At 43.4% G+C, this 27,528-nt stretch overlaps 2 protein-coding genes across 4 annotated transcripts in view; one reads left to right on the top strand and one right to left on the bottom strand.

Moving 5' to 3' along the window:
• Positions 1 to 27,100, bottom strand: part of CDKAL1 (CDKAL1 threonylcarbamoyladenosine tRNA methylthiotransferase) — a gene marked incomplete at its 5' end in the record, with an annotated part of 671,369 nt that extends 644,269 nt beyond the window's left edge. The window contains 4 exons of one of the 3 annotated variants that reach the window (XM_081086812.1): positions 5,714 to 5,826; positions 6,922 to 7,094; positions 26,164 to 26,207; positions 27,026 to 27,100. In XM_081086812.1, coding sequence (XP_080942938.1) covers positions 5,714 to 5,826; positions 6,922 to 7,091 — 283 coding nt within the window. Of the gene's footprint in view, positions 1 to 5,713; positions 5,827 to 6,921; positions 7,101 to 26,163; positions 26,208 to 27,025 lie in introns of those variants that run through there. The other 2 variants (XM_081086813.1, XM_081086811.1) reach the window with 2 other exon arrangements.
• On the top strand, positions 2,137 to 3,021 carry LOC308516354 (non-selective voltage-gated ion channel VDAC2-like; the record flags this gene model as incomplete). The annotated part of the gene is made up of 1 exon (XM_081087304.1): positions 2,137 to 3,021. One exon carries the CDS (start codon positions 2,137 to 2,139, stop codon positions 3,019 to 3,021), a length of 885 nt encoding a protein of 294 aa, XP_080943430.1.
• Positions 27,101 to 27,528: the final 428 nt, after the last annotated feature.

Genomic DNA, 27,528 nt, shown 5'->3' with positions numbered 1-27,528 from the left:
AATCTACTCCTTATTTTAACATACTTTATTATAAAGATAAACTCAAGATATCAATGTGTAATGTTACAGTCACCAGTTCTTAAAACTGAAATAAGAGAGCAGTCATTGTTTCTTTAAGAAATTTTATATGCACTTATACTTTATGTAATTTCCAAGTCCAGATGAAAAGTGCAACTTTAATGTCCTTAAAATTCTACTGATCACAAGTGTTGTCCTTGAATGTAGTCATTACGCAAGCACTTTCATATTAGCAATCTAATATGTCCCACTGACCTAAGTCTTAAAATTTAAAGCAACTTCAAATTAAATAGCCAGGTCCAGAAAATATGCTTACACCACAGACATTCCATTATAATACTAGCTCCAATACCAAATAAACTAGTGTTTATTTGTTCCTACAAAGACATATTAATTTTCTTGATTTAAACATAAGATGTTATAATCTGACTTGACATTGTCATGAAGCATTTCCAAAATATAAATTGGAAATGCTCCTTTAATGAAGCAGGCCCTACTTCCCTGTATTATAAAAAATAAAAGAACATTAAAGCTTGACCATTTACTAAAATAACTGCTAAGATATAACATACAATATGCAGGCTTTTTCTTGCAGAAGACAATAAATTTCTTGTCCACTAGACACCATGTCTAGTTCATTTTCATGTCTTCACACCTCCCAGCACTATACCCTGTAACACATACCATGTGCAGAAAACATGTGCTGAATGAATAAACTATACACAAATATACAAAGAAACTATCAAGAATTGTAACAGCCCAGCAATTTTAAAATGATTTCTCTGAAACTGTGAGCACCCAAGCTAAACACACTATTCTGACTGAGGTAAGCTTATCAAAAATATTTCATATGTATATAACACACATTATTCTTGTGTGTTTATGAACTAGAATCTAAGTTACTGGCCTTGTGAAGGATTTTTTCCCGCTAACCAAAAGGCACATGCTATCTTCATTCACAAGCGTATGTGACTACAAACTAAACATACCTCTCTCCAACATCTCTCTCTCTCCAATCTTTCTCATTCTCATTCTCTCTCTCTCTCTCTCTCTCTCTCTCTCTCATCTCTCTCATCCTCCCCTCCCCTCTCTCTCTCTTCATATCTCTAACATAAATCTAGCAAATCTATATCTAAATGAAGTCACTTGGTGAGAGCCCATAATTTATTTATTGAGATAGGCAATGGTTATGAGTTCTTTGCTGAAACCGTATAAGAGTTGTGAGGTTCTGAAGAGATCCAAAAAATGTTAATAGGTGCAAGATTCATGTGCCAAAAGCTCCAAAGAAAAAGCCAATATTCAACAGATCAGAGTACTGAAGAAAAGGTTTATTGAATCAAAAAGCCTAGCACAAGAAGATTGGAGAACTCATTCTCAAATCCATCTTAAGGGAGTCATTATTTTGTACGTATTTCCCACTTCTGGGAGTGCTTCCTTAATTCTCCCTTTCTACTATTCCTAAATAGGAAGCCAAAATTAGGTGTATATAACAAAGCTTAATATTCTTGTGCAAACACATTTGGACTGTTATCCCATATAATAAAAGCCTAATATGCTTAGTGTCCAGTTGTCGATTGTCGGTTCAACCAATCAAAGTGTAATATGCTAAGGCTGCTCAACCGCTTGCTATAACATGCACTGACCACCAGGGGGCAGAGGCTCCCACTGGTAGGTTAGCTTGCTGCTGGGGTCCAGCGATCAGGACTGAGCATGATGGGCTGGACATGCCTTGCAGCCCTCCCGCGGTCCCTCCCCGGCTGTCCAACCAACCTCCCCGCGTACCTCCCCAGCCCTGATTGTGCACCAGTGGGGTCCCTTAACCTGGCCTGCGCCCTCTCACAATCTGAGACCCCTCAGGGCATGTCAGAGAGCCGGTTTCAGCCCGATCCCGCAGGCCAAGCCGAGGATCCACACTGGTGCACGAATTCATGGACCAGGCCTCTAATTTCATATAAAAGAGTAGAGTTAGGGTTGCAGAGGGCGGAACGGTGTCTCCTTCACTTCACCCTCCACCACAGCAGCCGCAGCTTGACGCCAATCAAGTCGAGCAGCTGCAAACGGAGCGGTAGCATGGTCCCCCCAGGAGATCAATAGACCACCTCTTCCCGCAACCTCACCATGGCGACCTACGGACAGAGCTGCGCACAGCCAATGTGTATTCCTCCATCATATGCTAACCTCAGCAGAGCTGCCCGAGATATTTTCAACAAAGGATTTGGCTTTGGGTCGGTGAAACTGGACGTGAAAACAAAGCCATGCAGTGGCGTGGAATTCTCACCATCTGGTTCATCTAATGCAGACACTGGTAAAGTTGCTGGGACCTTGGAGACCAAATACAAATGGTGTGAGTATGGTCTGACTTTCACAGAGAAATGGAACACTGATAATACTCTGGGAACAGAAATCGCAATTGAAGACCCGATCTGTCAAGGTTTGAAACTGACACTTGATAACACCTTTTCACCAAACACAGGAAAGAAAAGTGGTAAAATCAAGTCTTCTTACAAGAGGGAATGGATGAACCTTGGATGTGGTGTTGACTTTGATTTTGCTGGACCTGCAATCCATGGTTCAGCTGTCTTTGGTTACGAGGGCTGGCTTGCTGGATGCCAGACGACCTTGGACAGTGCCAAATCAAAGCTGACATGGAATAACTTTGCAGTGGGCTATAGGACTGGGGACTTCCAGCTACACACTGATGTCAATGATTGGACAGAATTTGGAGGCTCAGTTTATCAGAAAGGATGTGAAGATCTTGACACTTCAGTAAACCTTGCTTGGACTTCAGGTACCAACAGCACTTGCTTTGGTATTGCAGCTAAGTATCAGTTGGATCCCACTGCTTCCATATCTGCAAAAGCCAACAACTCTAGTTTAATTGGAGTGGGCTACACTCAGACTCTGAGGCCTGGTGTGAAGCTTATACTGTCTGCTCTGGTAGATGGGAAGAGCATTAATTCCGGTGGCCACAAACTGGGGCTTGCCCTGGAGTTGGAGACTTAATCCAGCTGAGAGCAATCTCTGGGAATGGATATCAAAAGATTTGGCCTAAATTTATTTCCAGTGTGACCAGCAGGCTTTTTTCCCTACAAGAAGGTGATTAAAACAGGATGAGCTAAACAAAAACTATGTTTTAAATATGTATGTAGACAGTTACTTAGTAGCTGGTTTCTAGTTGAATTGTTTATCTAGTTACCAATGCAGCAGTCCTGCAGTCACCTGTACATTATTTAATGTATTTAACTGTTAAATGTGCTACCCATCAATAATGAAATAGACCTTTATGAAAACTGTAAAAAAAAAGAGTAGAGTTATAAAACCAAACACAAACTGCTAATGCATTAAAATGTAAAGTAAAGTGTTGGATAATTAATATTACCTAGGAAAAGTCAAACTCTGATTTTTTTAATGTTTAGGGAATTATTTCAAAGGTTATTTTCTTAATACTCCAACTAGCATCCTTAAGAATGTGTTAAGGCAAGCCCAGCCTAAATTGTACTAAAAATTATTAATGAATACAGAAGTGATTCTAAAACCATATTTTGAGTATTTTATCTTAAAAAAACAAAATTATTAAGACCAATTTTGTGCCCTGGCCAGGTAGCTCTGTTGGTTAGAGCATCATCCAATATGCCAAGGTTGTAGATTCAATCCCCGGTCAGGGCACATACATGAATCAACCAACGCATGCATAAATAAGTGGAACAACAAATCAATGTTTCTCTCTCTCTCTCTCTCTCTCTCTCTCTCTCTCTCTCTCTCTCAAATCAATAATTCTTTTTTTAATTTTTAAAGACCAATTTTGCTGTCTAAAGAATAAGCTATCAGCCCAACTGGCATAGCTCAGTGGTTGAGTGTCGATCTATGAACCAGGAGGTCATGGTTCAATTTCCAGTCAGGGCACATGCCCGGGGTTGAGAGTTTGATCCTCAGTAGGGGGCATGCAGTAGGCAGCCGATCGATGATTATGTCATCATTGATGTCTCTCTCTCTCTCCTTCTTCCTTCCTCTCTAAAATCAATCTTTTAAAAGAAAATAAAGAATAAGCTATCAAAAACATAAAGTTAATAACATATGGTCATTTAGTTAGTAAAAAAAAACAATACTGTGAAAGAAGCAAGTTTCCAGTCCTCCCCAATTCTCACATGCTATCTCGAAGCTAGGACTTGCCCATTATATATGCAAAGGCAACTTCGAGGTGTAGAACAATGGTTAAGAGCAGTGTCTTAGAGTGACAGAGAATTCATTTCCTGTATGATTTAAGATAAGACACAACCTCTCCATTCTCACTTGTAAAGTAGGGATGCCAATATGTCCTCATATCATGAGAACTAAGCAAGCACTGGGTCACTGCCTGTCACATTTAAATTATGGTGCCACTGAATACAGTAACAGATATAGATGTGTGTATGTGTGTATATTATATATATATAATCTCCAGTCCACAGGAGAGGACCTAAAAGCACAGTGGCAATGAGCACACCTAGTGTCCAGATCTTCAATCTACTTCTAAACACCATTCTCCTAATGAAAGCGTTCAGGGCTTTGGGGGAAAGTGGTTGTTTCCAAGGCTGGGGAAGGGAAAATATGAAACTAGGACATCTTCAGGTGTCAGAAAAGAAGAAAATGCTCAATAAAGAACGGGGGGCATGTTGAGAAGACCCAGGAGTCAGCCTGAACGAGGTCCTACGGCCAAAGTTGGAACAATGAGCAGCAAAATAAATAATGCTGATACCAAACTACATCTCACAGAATAAAAAACTATCCATGAGGACATACTGATATAAGTAAATGAGAAAGGATAGCTCTTCCTTACACAAGAATTCCAATTAATAAATGTGGATAAAAGAAAAAAACAGAAAATCACCATTAAGTAAATAATGCACTAATAACTGTTATAGATAAGATCCACAGAGAAATAATAGAATTAGAAAAGGTTGAGGAGAAACAGGGTATTTATTCATTAGAAAAATACTAACTTTACTGTGGAGAAATCTGGCAGACAAGGGTTAGTTACCTAGTAATAAGATATACTGACATTATGAAACCCCTGATATGATGCACTGAGAAGGATATACTATCACTTCTGTACTCTTCTGGCCAAAAAATGCATACATAACCTTATTCTAACCATGAGAAAACATCAGACAAACCTAAGTTGAGAGATATCCTACAAAACAACTAATCAGTTTTCTTCAGCAGTTCAAGATCATAAAAGACAAGAAGAAACTGAGGAACTGTCACAGATTAGAGGAGACGAAAAAGACATAACAAATCAATGGAAGATGAGATCCTAGATTGGATCCTGGAAGAGAAAAAGGACATAAATGGAAAAAGCAGTAAAATTCAAAACAGATCCGTAGTTTAGATAACAGTATTGTACTAATGTTAATTTATTAATTATACTGTAATTACATAAAATGTTAATATTAGGGGAAGATGGGTGAAGGGCTATGCAAACTCTATACTTTTACTACTACTCTGTAAGTCTAAACTTATTTCAAAATAGTTCCTAAAGTTCTTTTTTAATATGAAACCTATAGTTATGTAGGCAATGGGTTATCTTTTTATTTTGCCTTAAAATCATTAAGTTATGCTAACATATCCCTCAACTGCTAAAGCTAGAATACATAATTCTAAAAAACTTAGCTCTGAAAAATGTAATCAATAAAATACATTACACAGATCTCATTACCTGTAATTTTATATCCATAAGCAGCTAGTTGTCCAGCCATATATTCTCCATCTGAATTATTATGAGAACAACCCCATGTTCGTATCCAAATTTTCTGTATGCCTGGAATAGTGCTATTAAACAATCAATAAAAGAAAAGGTAAGTCTCATTAAAGGATTTTTAAAATAAAAAGCACTAGAGGATTTCTGGGCATATTATGAAGAAAAAAAAATACACTCACTGAAACCCATTCACAAGCTATTCATTAAAAGTACTTCTTATATAAAAATAGAGTTCAAAAATGAAATAGTTTTAGGGGGGAAAGGGGACTTTCAAATTGGATTACCCAGTAATTTATAATTAAACAGAAATTACCTTAAGGACATATTCAGGACAAATATGATAAACTTCAGTCATTTTTATAATAGCAGAAAATTTTAACTCCATAGATTTTTAAAGTGTAATGTTCCAAACAAAATAATCAAGTATATTAAAACTTCCAACAATTTACTAAATAAATAAATATAGGGATATTAAAACTATACAACTGCATAATCATTTCTGGCTAGACTGTATTAGAATTTCACTAGAGACCTAATAAAGTAAACAGCACAATAATTCATTTGTGCCTAATGCCTTTACCTGAACTATTAATATTTGTAAATTTGCTAAGAAAAATCAAATGCACAAACACCGCTGTCTCATAAGAACCACAAATTCCAGTAAAAATTTTAATTTGGAAGTAACACAAAAGTGCATACCAGATACAGTAACATCAAAGAGATGGGAAGAAGATCCTATCTATATGCCAAACACTTTCCTAGGCCCTGCCTTCAAGGAACATGCAATTTGACACCTTTTTTTGAAACCAATTACTTTGCTAAATTAAAAAACATTCTGCCCTGGCCAGACGGAAGGGTCCCAGGTTTGATTCGGTCATGTGCATATGCCCGGGGTTGTGGTCTTGTTCCCAGCAGGAGTGTGCAGGAGGCAGCTGGTCAATGATTCTCTCTCATCATTGATGTTTCTATCTCTCTCTCCCTCTCCCTTCCTCTCTGAAAGCAATAAAAATATTTTTTTAATTCAAATAAAAATAAATAAATCTATATATTTCCTCTAAAAAGTTCAAGCATATTTTTAAAAGAGACATTATGCATATCACATAAACCAGTACTATCCTAGAATGATGTTGGTTTAAAAAAAAAAAAAAGAAAGAAAGAAAGCTTACCTATCACTTGGTGGACTATCTTCCTCTTGCAAACATTTTTGGGTATTTCGCCTTCGGGCCTTTGGAACAATGTGCTTTCTTGAAAAATGCCTATCTTGTGGCTTTGAGTCTTGCTGTGACACAATATCTTCTATGTCATCCAGTAGTGTATCACAGGATGCAGAAGGCATCTTCTTCATCATGTAAAAAAGTTATAAATGATACAAACTTATGAGTCCCTCAGAAAATCTGCTTAACATAGCATCACCTATAAAATATCCTTGCTGAATTTGAATCCAATAAAGCCTTTAGATTTAACTTCATGTTTACAGAAAATGCAAAGATAAAGAAACACAAGGAAACAGTCAGACCAATCCTACTGATAGTGGGACATTCCAAAATTCAAATGGAACTATGTCTTCAACAAATCAGTATCATGGAGGAAAAAAGCAGGAGAGGAACTGTTAAAGATCAAAGGAGACTTAAAAGCGCAACAACTAAATGCAATTCATGTTCTTGTTTAGATATTACTTTGTCCAACCAGCTGGAAGACATTTGGGGAACAACTGAAAAATCAGAGTATGAACTAGGCATCAGATATTAGGATAGTGCTATAAATCAGTGATTTTCAACCTTTTTAATCTCATGGCACATATAAACTAATTACAAAATTCTTGATCTGACAAAAAATAGGTATAACTTTGATTTATTTACAAAAATAATCCTATATAATAAGAGGGTATTATGCAAATAGAATGAACAGCAGAACAACCTAACAACCAAAGTGTAATATGCTAATAATATGCTAAGGCTGCTCAACCGCTCACTATGACGTGCACCGACCACCAGGGGGCAGGCAGTCGCTATGACATGCACTGACCACCAGGGGGCAGATGCTCCAACCGGTAGGTTAGCTTGCTGCTGGGGTCCAGTCGATCCGGACTGAGCGAGATGGGCCAGACACGCCCTGGAGCCCTCCCACGGCCCCTCCCTGGCCTGATCATGCACCCGTGGGGTCCCTCAGCCTGGCCCTGCACCCTCTCACAATCCGGGACCCTTCGGGGTTTGTCGGAGAGCCGGTTTCAGCCAGATCCCATAGGCCACTCCCTTTGGGAGAGCGCCAGGTGCAGGGCTCATGGCTGGAGAGCGCTGCTGCGGCAGTACAAGCCTCTCCCAATCTGGACTGATTGGGTGCGGCAGGCACAGTGGGGCCGGGATGAGCGGTAGCGGCAGGTAGGAGCTGCAGGTGGCATTGGACTGCAGCTTTCGGCCCAATCCCTGCAGGCCACCCAGAGGGACCCCACCCATGCATGAATTCATGCACCGAGCCTCCAGTCCTATATAATAAAACTCTAATATGCAAATCGACCGAACAGCAGAATGACCGGTCGATATGACACACACTGACCACCAGGGGGCAGATGCTAATGCAGGAGCTGCCCCTGGGTGGTCAGTGTGCTCCCACAGGGGGAGCAGAGCTCAGCCAGAAGCCGAGCTCACAGCTGGTGAGCGCAGCAGCGGTGGCAGGAACCTCTCCCACCTCCGAGGCAGCGCTAAGGATGTCCGACTGAGGGCTCCCGGACTGTGAGAGGGTGCAGGCGGGCTGAGGGACCCACCCCTCCGGAGTGCACAATTTGCATGCACCGGGCCTTTAGTAATAATATAATAGTAATTACCTATCCTTTTTGTTCCAAAGTTACTTTTTTTAAAAATCAGATGCCTATACTTGTATATAAGGATTACTGGTATCAAGAATTAACCAATCAGACATAAACTTATTATGGGACATGACCAATAAGATGCAACTCTATTATATGACCTACATATTTATGGTTCAAGACAGGGAATTCATAACAAATGGCTATCATTGTATTGGCTATCTCATGGGATGATACCCAACGAACTGAGCCATACTAGCCAGGGTTGGTTTTGCATGCTTTAAAACTTCTTGCAGCACACCAGTTCAAATCACTGCTATAAATCATTAAATATAAAGTACTGTCCTTATGTTTAAAAATCTTTATTTTTTTATACTGAATTTATATTTATTATTTGTATTACATTATATATATTATTCAAAATCTTATATTTTTGGAGATGCATATTTAATGTTTGGAGGTGAAATGCATTATGTCTATAATTTACTAAAACAAAAAAATTAGATAAAGACATATGGGAAACATTTACAACTCTTAAATCTAGAAACTAGATATGTTGGTGTTCATTTCCTATTCTACTTTCCTGAATGTTCAAAATTTTTATTATCAAGAAAAGAAAATGTGGACACAGCTTCCAGGAAGATAAGAGTAGACATTCTTTTCCCTATTTCTCCTGCTAAGTACAATTAAAACTCTGGACATTTTATATAAAATAAACTTAAGAAGACTTCGAAAGGTGGAGGGAAAAAGGAAGACAGGTTAGGAACCTTGGAATCCAAATGGTGAATTCCTTAGGGGCGCGGGGGGGGGGGGGGGGGGGGCGGGAGCTTGCCTCCTATTCCTAGACACGGAGTTAAAGAAGCCAGCAACCCAGAAGTGCCAGCAAACTCAGAAAATAAAAAAAAAAAAAACAAAAGTCTGTTTTCTTGTCAAACAACCAGAAAAGGGGCAGCCCAGCAAGGCAGAAAACTTTTAGACAATAACCATTCTGCAAAAAAAAAAAAAGAAGAAGAAGAAGAAACCCATAAAACTATGGTCCCACCTCCAGACAAGCCACAAAGGCAAAGTGGGGAGGCCTGACGTCTTCCTTATGAGGATATAGTGAGGCACCCCAATATACCTCATCAGAATAGAAGCAGAAGGCCCAGTAGGGACCCTGGACTTCCAATACAACCAACAAACCAGTAAAAAAGCACCACTGCACTCCCACTGTCCGTGAAGACCAAACTGACATTTAAGTTTAAAATTAAAGCCCTATCAAAATCCCAGCAAAATTTTTTGTAGACACAGATGAGTTCCAAAATCTATATGGAAAGGTAAAGAAATGAACATGTCTAAAGCAACTGGTAAAAAATAGAATAAAGTGTGAGGAATTATCCTGACCAATTTTAAGACTTATTAAGTAATTAAGACTGTGTAATATTAGTAGAATATAAACATGGATCAACAAAACATAACAGAGAGCCTGGAAATAGACCCACACATATACAGACAGTCTTCGAGTTACATCAGGCTCGACATACACCGTTTCGTGGTTACGTCGCCATCTCCTATCCTATCTAATAAAAGAGAAACATGGTAATTAGCCATACATCCGCTACCCTTCCCATTGGCTAATCAGGGCAATATGCAAATTAACTGCCAGCCAAGATGGCAGCCGGCTGCCAGGCAGCTTGAAGTGAACATGAGGCTTGCTTGCTTCAGTGACGGAAGAAGCCAATGTTCCCCGCCTGCCGCTGCCAGCCTCTGAACTTGCAGTTTGAAACATTGTTACAAATATAGAAGCTAAACAAAACCCCAGAAACCTGCTTTCAGCCAGCCGGGATCTCAGAGCTGGAGTTGAAACAGTGTTTCAATTATAGAACCCAAACAAACCGGATACCTGCTTCCAGCAGCGGAGGCCTAAGAGCTGGAGCCAAGCCTCAGAGCTAAAGCTGGCCCAGAATAAAAAAAAAGAAAGAAAAAAAGGAGTGGTTGGGAGCTTCAGTCACCCACCAGCCTGAAAACAGCCCTCAGCCCCTCATCCAGGCTGGCCAGGCACCCCAGTGGGGACCCCCACCCTGAAGGGTGTGTGACCAGCTGCAAACAGCCATCATCCCCTCATCCAGGCTGGCCAGGCACCCCATTCGGGACCCCCACCCTGATCCAGGAAATCCTTCAGGGCAAACCAGCCGGCCCCCACCCGTGCACCAGGCCTCTATCCTATATAGTAAAAGGGTAATATGCCTCCCAACACGGGGATCAGCGGAGCCGCGAGGCCTCCCGGCACTGGGATCAGCGTGACAGGGGGCAGCGCCCAAACCCCCTGATCGCCCTGCGGCTCTGTGTGTGACGGGGGTGGGGCCACAACCTCCCTATCCGCCCTGCTCTGTTCGTGACAGGGGAAGGCGCCCAACCCCCTGATCAGCCCTGCTCTGTGCCTGATAGGCGGATCTCCCCAACCCCCTGATCGCCCTGCGGCTCTGTGTGTGACAGGCTGCGGTGCCCCAACCCCCTGATCGGCCCTGCTCTGTGTGTGACAGGGTGCGGCGCCCCAACCCCCTGATTGGTCCTGCTCTGTGGGTGATAGAGGGCGACGCCCCAACCACCCCCCACGGGCCCTGCTCTGTGTGTGACGGGGTAGAGCCATAACCTCCCCATCAACCCTGCCCTGAGTGTGACAGGGTGCGGTGCCCCAACCCCCTGATCCACCCTGCTCTGTGTGTGACAGGGGGCGGTGCCCCAACTCCCCTATCAGGCCTACTCTGTGAGTGACAGGGGGGAACTCCTCAACCCCCTGATCGGCCCTGCTCTGTGCATGACGGGGGAGCTCCCCAACCCCCTGATGGGCCCTGCTCTGTGCGTGACAGGGGGGAGCTCCCCAACCCCCTCATTGGCCCTGCTCTGTGCGTGACAGGGGGGAGCTCCCCAACCCCCAGTCGACCCTGCTCTGTGTGTGACAGGTGGTGGCACCGCAACCTCCCCATCGACCCAACTTGAGTGTGACAGGGGGTGGTGCCCAACCCCCCAATCGGCCCTACCCTGAGCGTGACTGAGGGTGGCATCGCAACCTCCCAATCCACCCTGTTCTGTGCATGACAGGGGGCGGCACCCCAACTCCCCAATCGGCCCTGCTCTGAGCCCGACCAGGGGCTGCACCTAGGGATTGCGCATGCCCTCTGCCACCCGGGAGCGGGCCCCAGCCAGCAGGTTGTTATCTCCCGAGGGCTCCCAGACTGCAAGAGGGCACAGGCCGGGCTGAGGGACCCCCCCCCCCAAGTGCACAAATTTTTGTGCACCGGGCCTCTAGTTTATTTATAAAAAAAAAAGTTCCATCATTTTGACATATGTACATATGTGCTTTATGTTTTTTATTATTTATTTACTACAAGTAAAGGTCAGGAATTGTTATCTTTCTTTTAAATTTTTTTACTGTTTCACTTCATTACTTCTGTGTATGTGCTCCATGTGAGTGACGAAGTTGCTTATGTAGGTGGGTTCCCACTTATGGTGAAAATCGCGTTATGTCACGCCATAGGAACAGATCTCCGATGTAACCCGAGGACCTACTGTATGCTCAAACGATTTTTCACAAAAGTGCAAAAGCCATTCTAGGAAGGAAAGCTAGCCTTTTCGAAAATTAGTGCTTGAGCAATTAGACATCTATAGACAAAAATAAACTGCAACTGAAGGCTCACAACTTACACAAAAATTAATTTAAAAATGTATCATGGACGTAAATGTAAAATGTGAGACTATAACCTTTAGAAAAAATCATAAAAGAAAATCTTCTAGACCTAAAGCTAGGTGAAGAGTTCTCAGACTTGACACAAAAAGCACAATCCATAAAAAGAGAAATTAAATCCAGACATCATCAAAATTAAAAACTTTTGATATGCAAAAGACTCTTTTGAGAGAATGAAAAGTCAAACTACAGAGTGGGAGCAATATTTGCTAACCTGAAAAAGAACTAATATCTAGAATTCAAACACAATACTGAAAAAAAAAATCCAGTTAGAAAATGAACAAAAGGAAGACTTTTCATCTAAGAAAATATGCAGGGGAGATGTACAAGAGGGTAAAGGGGAGATAAATGGTGATGGAAGGAGACTTGGGCTTGGGATGGTGAACACAATATATAGATGATGTATTATAAAATTATACACATGAAACATATATAATTTTATTAACCAATGTCAACCCAATAATTCAATTTTTAAAATGCAATAGCTACATATGCAAAAAAAGAAAGAAGATATAAAGATGGCTGATAAGCACATGAAAAGAGACTCAACATTAATAATCCACAGCTATCAAAATGGCTAAAATAAAAAATAGTAGTGAGAACACTAAATGGTGACAAGTGTACAAAGCAACTGAATCCCTCATATAGTCCTGGTGGGAATATAAAATGGTACAGCTGTTTGGAGAAAAAATATTAATCATGTAACTACACTGCAACCTGGCAATTGTATTACTGAGGGCTTAATCCAAGAGATGTAAAGACTTAAAATCATGCAAAAACCTGAACACAAGTGTTTATAGTGGCTGTCTTTGTAATAGCCAAAACTTGGAAACAGCCCAGATGCCCTTCAATGGGTTGAATAGTTAAACAAACTGGGATACATCCATGCCATAGAATACGACACAGCAATAAAAAAAGAATGTATTGTTGCTATATGAAACAACTTGGATGAATCTCCAAAGAATTATGCTCAGTGAATACAGTCAAATTTCAAAATGTCACATACTGTATATTTACATTTATGTAACATACAGTAATGGAGATTGAAATAAAACTATATAAAACAGAGAAAAAAATAGTGGTTGTCAGGGATTAAGGAGAGGATGGATGGCAGGAAAGTGAATCTGACTATAAAAGGGCAACATGAGAGATCCTTGCAGTGATGGAAATATTCTATATCCTGACTATGTAAATAATGTTAAGATCCTGGTTGTGATACTGTATTATAGTTTTGCAAGACACTACCACTGGGAGAAACTGGATAAAGTGTACAGCATCTCCACATAATTTTTATAACTGTAAGTGAATTTACAATTATGTTAAAATGATTAAAGGAAAAAAAAAAACTATCTTGAATAGAAAAAAGAAAAATAAAGTGTACATGAGTACACTTACTGATAGTACTACAACCAATACTATGCCCAGGCATGAAGCAAGTGCTCAGAGTCAGCCATTAACCATTCCCAACAGCTCCAGAGGTAGACAGTGTTATTATCCTCACTTAAAGATAAATCTGAAACAGAGAGAAGCTAACTCACGCAAGGAAGCACAGCAAGAACTGCATGCCAGATGAGCCTGAGCCCATACGCTGTGCGACACTCTGCTGCCTACTTACCGTATGTACACTGAGTGACCACTGTTCTCATCTGGGCCGCCTACCCACTGTTAAAAATCCTATCCTCTCTAAGCTAAGCAAAATGAGCCAGTCTGAGAAAGACAAGTGTCACATGACCTCACTCATATGTGAAATCTAATAAACAAAATAAAGTGATGAACAAAATAGATCGAGAGACATAGACGCATAGGACAGCAGAATCTCAGAGGCAAGGCAGGGGAGGGTGGGTGGGAAGAGATCAACCAAAGAACTTGTATGCATATACACATAACCCATGGACACAGACAATGTGTAGTGAAGGTCTGGGGTGGGGGTCAGGGGCAGGATAGAAGGGGTTAATGGGGGAAATAAGGGAATATATGTAATACTTCAACAATAAATATTATTTTAAAAAAGAACCCTATACTCTCCTCTGATCTCAGCCTTTCTGATGAATTTCCCTTCTCTTCATTTGCCAAATTTTCATCTTTCCATTAACATCTTTCAATAAAGAATAGCTTCCAGCCAGGCTCATTGTGTGTCCTTTACTGTATGTAATGTACTCTTTACAACTATGACAAATTATGCCCTATAAACAAGACAAACTTCTGTTCAAATCTCAGCTAGCTTTATAGATTACAAATAACCCAAGTGGCGATCAATCAAGGACTTGCTCCATTATAGTTAACATGCATATAACATGGTCATAGAGGGACTGTCAATTACAGGCCACCTCCTTCCCTAGACACAGGAATGGGGCACATAACCCAAGCCTGCCAGTGTAACCCATCCTCCTGGCCACAGTGATTGGTTCAGAGTTGGATATGACAAGCCCTGCCAATCAGAATCATGATGAGCACTTCTGTGCCAGAGTTAACAGTAGAGATGGCTTCTCTTTTCACTGAAGTGGCTAAGTTGGAAGGATGTCATCTTGATGATACTGGAGACCACCTGCCAGTCACAGGGCAGAAGGCTACCTAAGGAATGAAAAGTAATAAAAAATGGAGCAATAAAGAGCCATACTGGCATTATCTGAGCATCTGGATCCAACCAATGCCTGAAGCCTGATGCTGCCCCACTCTGCCCAGTCATGTGAGCCAATAAATTTCTGTGGCTTAAATTAGTTTGAGCTGGGTTTTCTGCTCTTGCAAACAAGAGCCCTGGCCAATTCGGCAAACTAGATAAGGTGAAATGAATTAAGTTAGTCTTCCTCAAATTGGTTCTTTTTGAGATATTAACTATCCATGAAAAAATGGTTCTGTGGTCAAATTAATTAGGAAATTCTGCCTGCTTATAGATTGCCAGCATACATTAGTAAAGCAAAGACTGCATGCAGTAAAGAAACAAACTCATTTATCTTAGAAATTTTCTGAAAATTAATTTCTCACAGATCTCCTCTTAGTATGGCTAAAGATGGTATTGAAAACAGAAAGCTTGAATGAAGCCGACCTCAGATGCCCTACAACATTCTGCACAGATAGATGACTTCCTTTGTTTACCCAGAGGTGGTTCTTTGCCCATGTACTCAGCCTACCAATCTATTACGATGAATAACTGTCCACCTCCCTAAGAACAATCCTTGTGCTCTGACCTACTCAAGCAAAGAATTCCAGCAATACTCCCTCTTCACTAATGGTCTCCCTACTGAATCATTACTATCTGGATATAAACATGCTATTTTTTTCCCATTTAGAAAACAAAAGCTTTATCATGATCCCACTTCCTCCATTTACTGTCTCCATTACATTTCTCTCCTTTAAAGAAAAACTTCTTGCAAAAGCTATCTATACGGCTCTAGCTGGTTTGGCTCAGTGGATAGAGCATCAGCCTGTGGACCCAGGTTTGATTCCAGTCCAGGGCAGATGCCTGTGTTGCAGGCTCAATCCTCAGTGTGGGGTGTGCAGGAGGCAGCCAACCAATGATTCTCTATCATCACTGATGTTTCTATTCCTCTGTCCCTCTCTCTTCTCCTCTGAAATCAATAAAGATATTTTTCTTAAAAAAAAAAAAAAAAGCTATCCATATTTACAATCCCAAATTTCCCCTTCCCATTCTCTCAGGAACCAGGCTTTCACCCCCACCACTCCACCAAAATTGCCTGTCATGATATCAATGACTTCCAGCAATATAAACAATGATAAATTCTCAGTCATCTCAAACGACCTCATCTGTAGGGCACTACACTCTCTGAGTTCTCCTCCTACCTCATTAGCCACTCCACAAGTCTTGTGGGAACCTTTTCTTTGCCAAGGGCCATTTGGATATTTATTTTTTATTATTATTACTTTTTATTTTTTTAAATAAATCTTTATTGTTCAGATTATTACAGTTGTCCCCCCGTATTTCCCCCCATAGCTCCCCTCCACCCAGTTCCCACCCCACCCTCTGCCCATTACCCCCCCCCCACTGTCCTCATCCATAGGTGTACACTTTTTGTCGCTGGGTCAAAGGTCATACACATGGAAAATGTAGCTATTTCCATCCGCAACATGTCCCTGTGTTCGGAAAGGTCTCTCACGATTTGTTCACGCTCTACACAGAAAGGGTACGGAGCCACGTAATGGCTTTTTAAAATAATGTGTCCTCTTATGTTTAAAATGAGGATTTCGTTACCAAAAGTGAGGAGAAAGCAACACTACAGCTGCTCTCACCCCTCTCGCCCTTCGGGTGATAAGTTGTGCATGGGGCTGCGAGCTGGTTCGCGGGCTGTCGACGAAGCCATCTGGGCAGCTCGCGCGGTTCCACCAGCTTCCCAGCGGCCGTCGCAGCCTCGCAGGGGCCGTCTCAGCCTCACAGGGGCCGTCACAGCCTCACAGGGGCTGTCACAGCCTCGCAGGGGGCATCACAGCCTCAAGCAGCCTCACGCAGCCTCACAGAGGCCATCGCAGCCTCGCAGGAGGTGTCACAGCCTCACGCAGCCTCCCAGGAGGCATCACAGCCTCGCAGGGGGCGCCGCATCCCACGTTGGGGGTGAAGGTTCGAGACAGAAGCTCCTCTCACTGCCTCTCCTGCTGCTCCCTTGTGTATTGCCAATGCTGAAAGTTTCTGAGAGTAGTCTGCAGGTGCTGGACATCATACTTTAACTGGTCAACACGAAGTTTGGCATTCTGTCTTTTGTTGGGAGGCTCCTTGCTGGACAAAATCTCCAGGCATTCTAGCTGGCTGAATATCTGGTATGCTTGCTTGGATTTCGTTTTCTACTAAGTGCACAGACTGCTTGTCTGCCATCTCCCGGCATCCCATGTGAGACTGGATCTGGTGGACCTGCTTGTGCGTTTGCTGGTACAGCGGTTCCATGTCGCCGGCCCAGCCGGGTCCAGATTCGGCTTCCTCCGAACCTGATTCCGCTTCTTGAGTGTGTCCCTTATTGGATGCGAGGAGTTGAAATCTGCAGTTTGTTGGGTTAGGCTGCAAAAGCACAGGTGGTTCCTTTTGTGCCACTGGTACAGCTTGGGTGGGGATGTAAATTGAGTAGGGCGGAGTCTCAGGGAGTCACCAGGGAGGAGCAAACAGCAATGGCGTCTCCGCAACTCCTTGCCTCTCCGCAACTCCGCGTCTCCGTGTCCCCAAGTGCCGGCGAGCAGCTCCGCAAGAAAGCCACCCTCGCTCTCCGACCCGCTGCAAGGCAGTCCCGCCCTCCCCGTAGGGGTCTGGGACCTCAGAATCCCGCCCCAAACAAGCTCAGTGGATTCAAGAGCTTGTATCCCCTTCTGATTGAAAAAAAACGCGCATCCAGTTGCAGCCCACCTGGCGTGCGACTCCATACCTCTGTTCTTGGCGCCTCTGCATCTCCTACTTAGTCTCAATGCACTTCTTTCTTTCCTTCCAGTTGTAGAACTTCCACAGGGCCAGCTTTCCCATGGTTCTGAATGATAGCTGTTTTGTCTTATAGTTGGTAGTTTCAATGTTGTTGTGGGAGGCAGCACGCACCCGTCTATACCTTATGCCGCCATCTTGGTTCTCTCTGGATATTTATAACTTCATTTTCAGGCCATACAAAATTATCAACCTAAAAATTAACTTGCTCTACTTGGCCAAACAATTAATTAACTCACCCTTAATGCTTTGGCAGGGCCACACCAAATGATTTCACTGTGTGTTCTTATATGGCCCTCACGCCAGATGTTCCTCACCCAAGTTACAGGCATACCCTGTTATCCAATCCGTGGCCTTGAAATACCAACTATCCTATCTAATAAAGAGGAAATATGCTAATTGACTCTCACGCTGTTGCAAAAATGGCAGCGCCCACAGCCAATACGGAGAGAATATGCTAATTGACTGCCACACCCTCAAAGATAGTGACACCCAGTCCCCTCAGCCCCACTTGAGCAGCAGGAGCGTGGCCCCAGGTGGGCCCAGCCACTCCGCATCCCTGCCTCCGGAGACCCCTAGTCCCTTCAGCCCCCCAGCCGCCGAGGGCCAGCCTGAGGTGCACACAAGCCTTGGATGGTGGCTGCCCAGCTGCCCAGGGCCACCCGAGGCTTGTGCTGCACTGCCGGCAGTGGCAGCAGCAGAGGTGTGATGGGGTGTCGCCTTCCTCTGATCACCGGGTCGCCTCCCACCCCTGGGAGCTTCCGGACTGTGAGAGGGGGCAAGCTGGGCTGAGAGACCCCCCTCCAGTGCATGAATTTTCATGCACCGGGCCTCTAGTATGCTTATATAACCGGTCCCAGTCCTCCCCTAAACTTCAGACTCACATGTCCAACTGCATATTCAACACACCTATATAATGTTTATTTCAAACTTAAAAAATCAAAAAGGAAACCCTTAATCTTCTACCTTACCCCACCAGATCCTTCCACAACTTTCCCCATCTCATTTAAAGGCAATCCTAGTCTTCTACCAGCTCAGGCCAAAAATCCTGGAATCCTGCAATCCAGTGGTCGGCAAACTACGGCTTGCGAGCCACATGCAGCTCTTTGGCCCCTTGAGTGTGGCCATGAAGTTTCAATCACACTGTACGTGCGCACCCACATATAGTATTTTGTGGAAGAGCCACACTCAAGGGGCCGCAGTTTGCCGACCACTGCCCTTATCCAATGCACCAACAAAACCCCATTGGCTCTATCTTCAAAACATACTTAGAATCTATTTCTCACTCTGCCCACTGTTACATTCTTGGTCCAAACCAACAGCAACTCTTGCCTAGATTATTGACAGTTAGTTGCCCTACTTATACCCTAATTCCCAAAGGACATTTCAGCATAGAAGCCAAGGATCCCTTTAAAATCTAAGTTTGTCTCAAGCTTCTGATCAAAATATTCCAATGTCTTCTACTTCAGAATAAAAAGCCAAAATCACTACACAAATCTGCAAGGAAGTATGTAATCAGCTTCCTGTTACCCCTCTGACCATAAAGCCTGCCACTCTCCCCATCACTATACTCAGCCATGTGGGCTTCCTCCCAGTTTGTATCTACAAGGAACAGTCATCTCAGGATTTTATTCTTGTATAGAACATCTTCAAGCCCTTCAGGAATCTGTTCAAATGTCACCAGCGAGGCCCTTCTGAGCAACTCCCACACCTCACCATATGTACATATACTTTCTCTTCACTTCCAATCCCCACTCCCTACCTTGTTTTCTTACCAAAATGTGGGAAGCCGCCTATTGTCTTCTCTAGCAGAGAGGTGTGGACACAGAACCCGGAAGGCTGGTGACCCTTGAAGCCCTGGCAAAGATCAGAGCTATGTACCTACTGTTTAGTTGAGACAATGGTAGCTGAAGCAACTTCCCCACCAGATAGTCATGTAAATCCTTACTGACAATCTGTTACTGGAATGTGCCTGCCTAAGGGCTATGGGTGTATCCCAAACTCAATAAAAGGGTGGCAAGGCCTGAGCACAAGTGGAGTCCATCCTCTTGGGATGGGTTCTCGCCTGGCCCCCCAATTTCCAAATTATCTCCTGTCTCGTCTCTTTCATTTGTGTGCGGCCCCTCTTCCAGATCCTGAACCCTGAACCACACGGGACAGGGGGGAAACAAACACACCATAGCATTTCATCGCCTGCTCAGATGTTTTCATTATTTTGTTAAAGTCTATCTCTTTCTACTAGAATATACTCTGTGAGGATAAAGGTTTTTGTGGGCTTTGTTCACTGATTTGTCCCAGGTGGAGCCTAGGACTACGTCTAGCATAATGCACATTCTCAATAAATATTTTTTACTGTAGACTACCCAGGCTAACTAAGTATGGCCCATAGCTATTCCCTCTATCACCTCCCACTCTGCACCAACTGTGCTAACTTTTTGATATTCACTGAGTATGCCAAACTAGTTTCTGACTCAGGGGCCTTCACAATTGCTATTCCTCTGTCTGGAAAATCATCCCCAGGTATCTGTATGGCTTGCTGCCACTTACATACTCAAATGCCACCTCCTTGGAGAGGCCTTTCTAAAATAACCACCCACTGATCAAGCATTACACTACCTCTAACCATGCTTTATGTTTCATTTTTCTTCATAGAACTAACCTACCTGATACCATACATACAACTGCATCTGTCTTTCTCATTAAAGTGTGAGCTCTACAAGGACAAAGGCATCATCTCTTTTTCACCACTGTATCCACACCTATAACAATGCCTAGCACATAGCAGGCACACAATGTTGACAGACAACTGAATAAGTAAAAAAAATGCTTGTTTAAGCAAAATTTAGCTAATCTTTCTGTAACAAAGGAAAAAATCCTTACTCTGGATGAAAAGATAAAGAAAATACCTAATCCCTAGGGCTTCTTCTATCACTATTATCTTCTATATATATAAAAGCCTAAACAACCGTTCGACCATTCAACCAGTAGCTATGACACACACTGACCACCAGGGGGCATACGCTCAATGCACAGGCATGGAAACATGGAACAGACTGATCTATCTCAGAGGGAAAGGGGAAGGGAGGGGAAAGAGATTAACCAAAGATCTTATATGCATACTAGAGGCCAGGTGCACAGATTCGTGCACCGGTGTAGTCCCTCAGCCTGGCCTGTGGGGTCCGGGCCAAAACCGGCAGTCCAACATTCCCCCGGGGGTCCTGGATTGTGAGAGGGCACAGGCCAGGCCAAGGGACCCCACTGGTGCATGAATCCATGTACCAGGCCTCCAGTATGAAATAAAAATAAGTGTGGAAGTCTAAGGCCAAGTAGTGCCTTTGAATGTTACTAAAGAGCTACTGAAGGACTATGAATTAAATGACATATTAAAAGCTATCTTTTTCACATTACACAATTTTAACATCCCATAGAAAAAAGAAGGAAAAAAATGGAAGAAGAGAGATGAGAAGGGTTTGTTGCAGTTGACATACAATATCACAGAGTTAGAGATGTAGGGAACAAACTTAAACCTCTTATTTTACATAACTGAAGTCCAAAAAAGCTAAAAGATTTGTACACTGATAGAGCTAGAATTAGAACCTAGGCCTTCTCTCAACACCAAACTCTGCCTCATTGGCAAAGCACAAGCAATGCAAGAGTCTAATTTGACCAAAAGATATAAACACACTCCAAAAAATATATGGGCAAAGGAAAAACATAAACAGAGGAAAGAATGCTCAAACACACTAATAACAAGTGTTTAAATATGAATTATTTTTCATCCTACTGATTAAAAACAAAACAAAACTGACAACCCTACTGCTAGCTGAAAGCCCAATAGAACTGGCATATCCTTTCTGGAGGACAATCTGGAAGTACATATCAAACTTTAAAACCCCTTATATATATCCCTCAACCTAACAATTCCATTTCGAGAATTCACTCTAGGGAGACAACAGAGTCAAAGATAATATAATGCAGAGGTTCCTAAACCTAGCAGCATATCATAGTACCTGAACAATCTCACTCACCTATAGTAATAAATTTCTTACTTCCAAACAAACAGGTAGAAGGAAGTGTTAGCCTCCAGAAATTTTTAAATAAGTGAGCAAAAAGAAAATGAAAATTTGAGAACAAAAGGAAAGCAAAATAATAGTTAAATGGAACAAGAGGACAATATAAAGGTGTTTTTCAAAGAAAGAAGAAATCAGATATGATGAAGGGAATGTTATCTAGTAAAGCGGGAATATGCAAATTGACCATCACACCATAATGGTCAAGATGGCTGCCCACCTTGGTCATAATGGTGCCCATAGCGGAGGCTGAGTTCCCCTAACGAGCCTTAATAAGCAATCAGCAGGGACCTGAGGCTGCATGGCACTGGGCCAGGGCAGGGGACCTGAGGCGGCACCCCATGCCCCAGCGGGGCTTGACAGGGGACCTCAGGCTGTGCCCCCCACCCAGCGGGACTTGACGGGGGAAGCTCAGGGTGCACCCCCCGCCCAGCGGGGCTTGAGGGGGGAACCCAGGCTGCACCCCCTGCCCAGCACCAGGCTGGAAGACCTGAGGCCATGGTCCCCACCCTGACGCCAGGCCAGGGGACCTCGGGCTACACCCCCCACCCAGCAGGGCTTGATGGGGGACCTGAGGCCGCACCCCCCACCTGGCGGGACTTGATGGGGGTGGGGCTGGCCAGGTCTGGATCTAGCCCAATGGGGGTGGGGCCGACTGGGTCTGGGTCTCACACGATTTTGAGGCGCACGTGGGTGGGGGGGACTTGACTCTGGTTCCCATGGCATGCCCCAGACTCTGACAGGAGGAAGATTTTCATATATATTTTACGAATTTTCTTTCATATCTGGCACTTCTTTTATAGAGAAAGGGCAAATAGCAATATTAAAATATTTCCTCTAATTAATTCCCTTTAATGTGCACAAATTTTGTGCACCGGATCACTAGTAAAAACAGAATCGGAGAAAGGGGAGACATTGAAAATGATAAAAAGAAGGCCTAACAGGGTGGCTCAGTTGGTTGGAGTATTGTCCCATATACCAAAAAGGTTGCAGGTTTGATTCCAGTCAGGGCACATACCTAGATTTTGGGTTCATTCCCTGGTGAGGGTGGGTATGGGAGGTAACTGATCGATGTTTCTCTCTCACATCAATGTTTCTCTCTCCACCTTTCCCTCCCTCTCTTCCTACACCCTTCTCTAAAACATATACTTGAGTGAGGATTAATATCCCTAAGTTCCACTCTTGGAGATTCTAGTTCAGAATGGGATCTGGGTATCTATATACGGTACATAAAAGGCTAATATGCAAAGAAGAGAGAATACAGTGTCCTAGAGTACTGTAACCTACATAGGTGATTTATTAGAGGAGGTTTTATAATAAAACTAGAGGCCTGGTGCACAAAATTTGGCCTGCACCCTCTCACAATCCGGGATCCCTTGGGGGGTGTAGCAGTGCGCCAAGCAGCAGGTGGCCAGGAAAGAGCCAAAACAGGGGCAGGTGCCCTGCTGCTCGTGCTCATCCCAGCCCGCTGCACCTGCTCCCGCCACTCAGTAATGCTGCTGCGGAGTTGGGAAAGGCTCCCACTGCCACAGCTGTGCCCTGGAGTCAACCTCTCTCGGTCCCTCCCAGGCCATCCCCACCTGGGGTAGCACCATGGCTTGAAGGGCATCTGCGGAGTGAACAGGGTCCCTCCGGCAGGTGGGGTTCCTCAGCCTGGCCTATGAGGATTGGGCTGAAACTGGCTCTCCAACATCCCCCAAGGGGTCCCAGAGTGTGAGAGGACACTCTGCAAAGTTGCTGTCATACAAGGTGTGGAACACAACACAAGTGTGCAGTAAACCAGATTCAGGGTCAACAGTGCCCCAGCAACAATGTAACCCACAGCTAAAGGTGGAATCGTGCAGCTCCATGAGGAATCGGACTCCCTCCTCTCTGGTTTTGGGGTGCGTCACCCAAGAACCGCCTCTGCCAAGTCACTGCAGCTTGGCAGCTCCTGTGTTGTGTTTGCCCCTTAGTGGTCAGTTCACATAATAGCTACCAGACGGACGGACGGACACTTAGCATATTAGCCATATATAATAGGGTCCCTAGGCCTGGTCGGCAATCAGGGCCGATTGTGACTTTCCAGCTGCCAGCCGGGGCCTTCCTTCATTCCACGCCGTCCCCTGGTGGTCAGCGCACATCATAGCAAGTGATGGGACTCCCAGTCTCCCAGTCGAACTCCCGAGAGGACACTTTGCATATGAGCCTTTATGTACCGTATATAGATACCCAGATCCCATTCTGAACTAGAATCTCCAAGAGTGGAACTTAGGGATATTAACGTAAAACCTGCCCAGGTGATTCCACTTCCCACCTGATCGAGAACCATTATTCTCCTACAGCAGTGGTTCTCAACCTTGGCTGCACATTAGAATCACCTGGGAATCTTTTTAAAATCCCAGAAATCAGGATTTTAAAAAGATTCCCAGGTGATTCTTATGTGCAGCCAAGGTTGAGAACCACTGTCCTACAGCATAAGTTCTCAGTCTTGAGTACTCATTGTATTCACCTGAGGGGCTTTTGAAAATTACAAACAACTGAGCCCCACATCAGTTAAATCAATCTCTGTAAACCAAGCCTGGGCATCAGTATTTTTTTAAACTTTCCAGTAATTCTCATGTGTGTAGCCACAGCTGTGAAACCAGTTTTCATACTAGGTGTACTGGTTAATAATGCAGATTTTTTTCAATAAATGAAGTTACACATATGTTGATATAGATGCGATTTGATATGTATGCTATTTTGTTGTATTGACAAGCTTCAAAACTTCATATGTCAAATTTGCTAAAGGTGTTAACATCATAGATGTTTTTACACTTAAAAATGTCGAATTTTGTGCCAAAAAAAAAAAAAAAGAGCATTTGCGGGAAGTTATAATTCATTTTGAAGAAAAGTGCTGCTGAATACTTCGGGAAGCTTATGGTGAACATGCTCCATCTCAAGACACTTGTGAACGCTGGTTTAAACACTTTAAAAGTGATGATTTCGATGTGAAAGACAAAGAACGTCCAGGTGAACTGAAAAAGTTTGAAGACCAACAATTACAAGCATTATTGGATGACGATGCATGTCAAACTCAAAAACAACTTGCAGAAAGATTAAACATTGTTCAGCAAACAATCTCTGATCATTTACAAGCAACAGGAAAGATTTTAAAGGAAGGAAAATGGGTGCCACAGCAACTGAACAAGACAAATGGAAAACCGAAAAGTCATCAGTAAAATGTTGCTTCAATGGCAAGAAAGAAAGTCGTTTTTGCATCGGAATTGTGACGGGCTATAAAAAGTGGATTTATTTTGAGAATCCCAAGTGCACAAAATCATGGGCTGATCCAGGTCAACCATCAACATCGACTGCAAGGTCAAATCACTTTGGAAAGACAATGCTTTGCGTTTGGTGGGATTAGGAAGGTGTGGTGTATTATGAGCTTCTAAAACCACGTGAAACTGTTAATACTGATCGCTACCAACAACAAATAATCAATTTGAACTATGCTTTGATCATGAAACGACCAGAATGTGCCAGAAGACATGGCAAAGTAATTTTGCTTCATGATGATGCACCATCACGCACTTCAAAACCAGATAAAGACACATTAAGAGATCTTGCCTAGGAAGTATTAACCCACCCACCGTATTCACCAGACCTTGCTCCTTCAGGTTACCACTCGTTCTGATCGATGGCACACGCACTTTCTGAGCAGCACTTCAAAACATACAAAGAAGTGGAAAATTGGGTCTCTGAATGGTTTGCCTCAAAACAAGAAAAGTTCTACTGGGACAGCTCTTGCTGTCTCTGAAAAGAACACATTAAAAAAAAACAACAACTACATAATTGAAAGACAAATAGCCCAGTGTAAACTATGGGCAAAGGATTTGAATAGACATTTCTCCGACGAAGATATACAAATGGCCAATAAGCACGTGAAAAGGTGTCAACGTCATTAGCTATCAGGGAATGCCAATCAGAACCATGAGGTATCGCTTCACATCCACTCGGATGACTAGAATCAAAAAGGCAGAGAATAACACTGTGGATCAGAACACGCAGAGAGAGAGAACAGAGGCGAGAAAGGGGTGCAGGACCCTATCTGGAGAAACCCCAAATTTAACTGCCAAAAGAAGAGAACCAGCTTTTAATGAAAACTAAGAGGCAGCTGCCAGAAAAGGAGCGAATCAGCTAGCTGGAGAAGGCAAAGGCAGAGAACACGTCAAAGCCGTGGGCACAGTCAGCGCAACTTAACACAGATAAAAGGTTACGTAAAATGAATGAAAGCGTTTCTTGGATTTAGTGACATGGAGATCACAGCATTTCCCTACAATGATGGTGACAAAATTACTAAGACCTTAGGCTATCTTTTTGCACATTATAATGCGTAACATGTCCCTCAAACATTAAAGGTTTAAAATAAATGAGTACCTTGATTATCTGCAATTAGTCTCAAATCCTCTTGAAAGATGAGTCTGGAAAATAAAAAAAAAATGATTAGAAAAAGCAAGCTGACAAGTTCACAAAACCACAGTAAGAACTCTTTAAAATTACCTAAAAGAGATCAGCCTCCATAAAAGACTGTCTTACAAAGCAAGGTTAATGCCACTTCCAACTTCTTGCTGATCGGGACAGTGTGCTGACATCTGCCACATTTGCCATGACTGAGACCCAGCGCCTGGCCACAGTGATAAGCACCATCCTGCATTATAACACGTCTGCGTGATTCAAGCGAGACCAACAACTACAAAACAGCGACAACAAAGGCAATGAAGCAGGCATCCAGGCCACCTTCCATCCGAGACACGTGTCGGCCCCAGTTTCGGACTGGTTTCATAAGTAAACGAGAAGGAAAAGGGAAGATACAAGGCACCTACTCCGATGACCAACTTCGGTTTAAATCCTTAATGAGACACAGCTTTGTGGAAGCTACTGCGACAGCCTCCTGCCATCCCACCAATTCACTGATGCAGACAGTGGGAGAACGAATGCAGCTCATCTTGACGGTAGGGCCGAGGTCCCTTAAAAACTCCCTACAGCCCTGCGGCCCCCGAGGCCAACGACCCTGTCCTCACTTCGGGCAGGACTTCCAGCCTCTCTGTTCCCTCCTTCCACCTGGCAAGTCCCCCTTTTAACTGCGAAACAAGCCATCAAGCAGCCAGGGAAAGACTGCAATTGGGGAAATAAGGCTCCGACATGAAAGGAGTTCGTGCCAACCTCTGTCCCACACGGACCCATCCACCCCCTTACCCAAGAGTCGCGAAATAACAAATCAGTCTTAAATGAGGCTCGCCTTTCAAGGACCGCGCAGACTTCAGATGGAGCTCGCCATGACACTGACGTCCCGCCACGCCCACTGCGCATGCCCGGCGACGGTGGCCCGCAAGGACCAAATTGCCTCACTGCTGGAGCGCGACTTCTGGTTGGATTCCCTTCAGCGAGGATTACGCTTACGTTTCCTCCGGTTGCCGCGGTAAAAGTACAACCTCAGGGCATCGGGTTCTTAGGATCGCTAAAGAGCTAACTTCTGAGCTCTTGCTATGTATCAGTCACTGTGTTAAGGTAAGGGCTTTACAGACACTTCTTCTTCCGATTCATTCATTATTACATCTTATTTTACAAAAGAGAAAACCGGAAGTTTAAGTGCTTGCCCAAGTTACTGCCCAGGTAATGACTGACCTCTGTGATGAATCCAGCTTTCCTGGCTCCCAAAGAACCTGCTCTTTTCGTTGTGTTTTCTAGCTTCCTCAACCTTTTGTGAAAAGAGGTTAATAATCAGCGGTTCTCAACCTGTGG

This window comes from Myotis nattereri (assembly GCF_964212035.1).
Source record: "Myotis nattereri genome assembly, chromosome: 3".
Lineage (NCBI taxonomy): Eukaryota > Metazoa > Chordata > Mammalia > Chiroptera > Vespertilionidae > Myotis > Myotis nattereri.
This window is presented reverse-complemented; position numbering and strand designations above follow the sequence as displayed.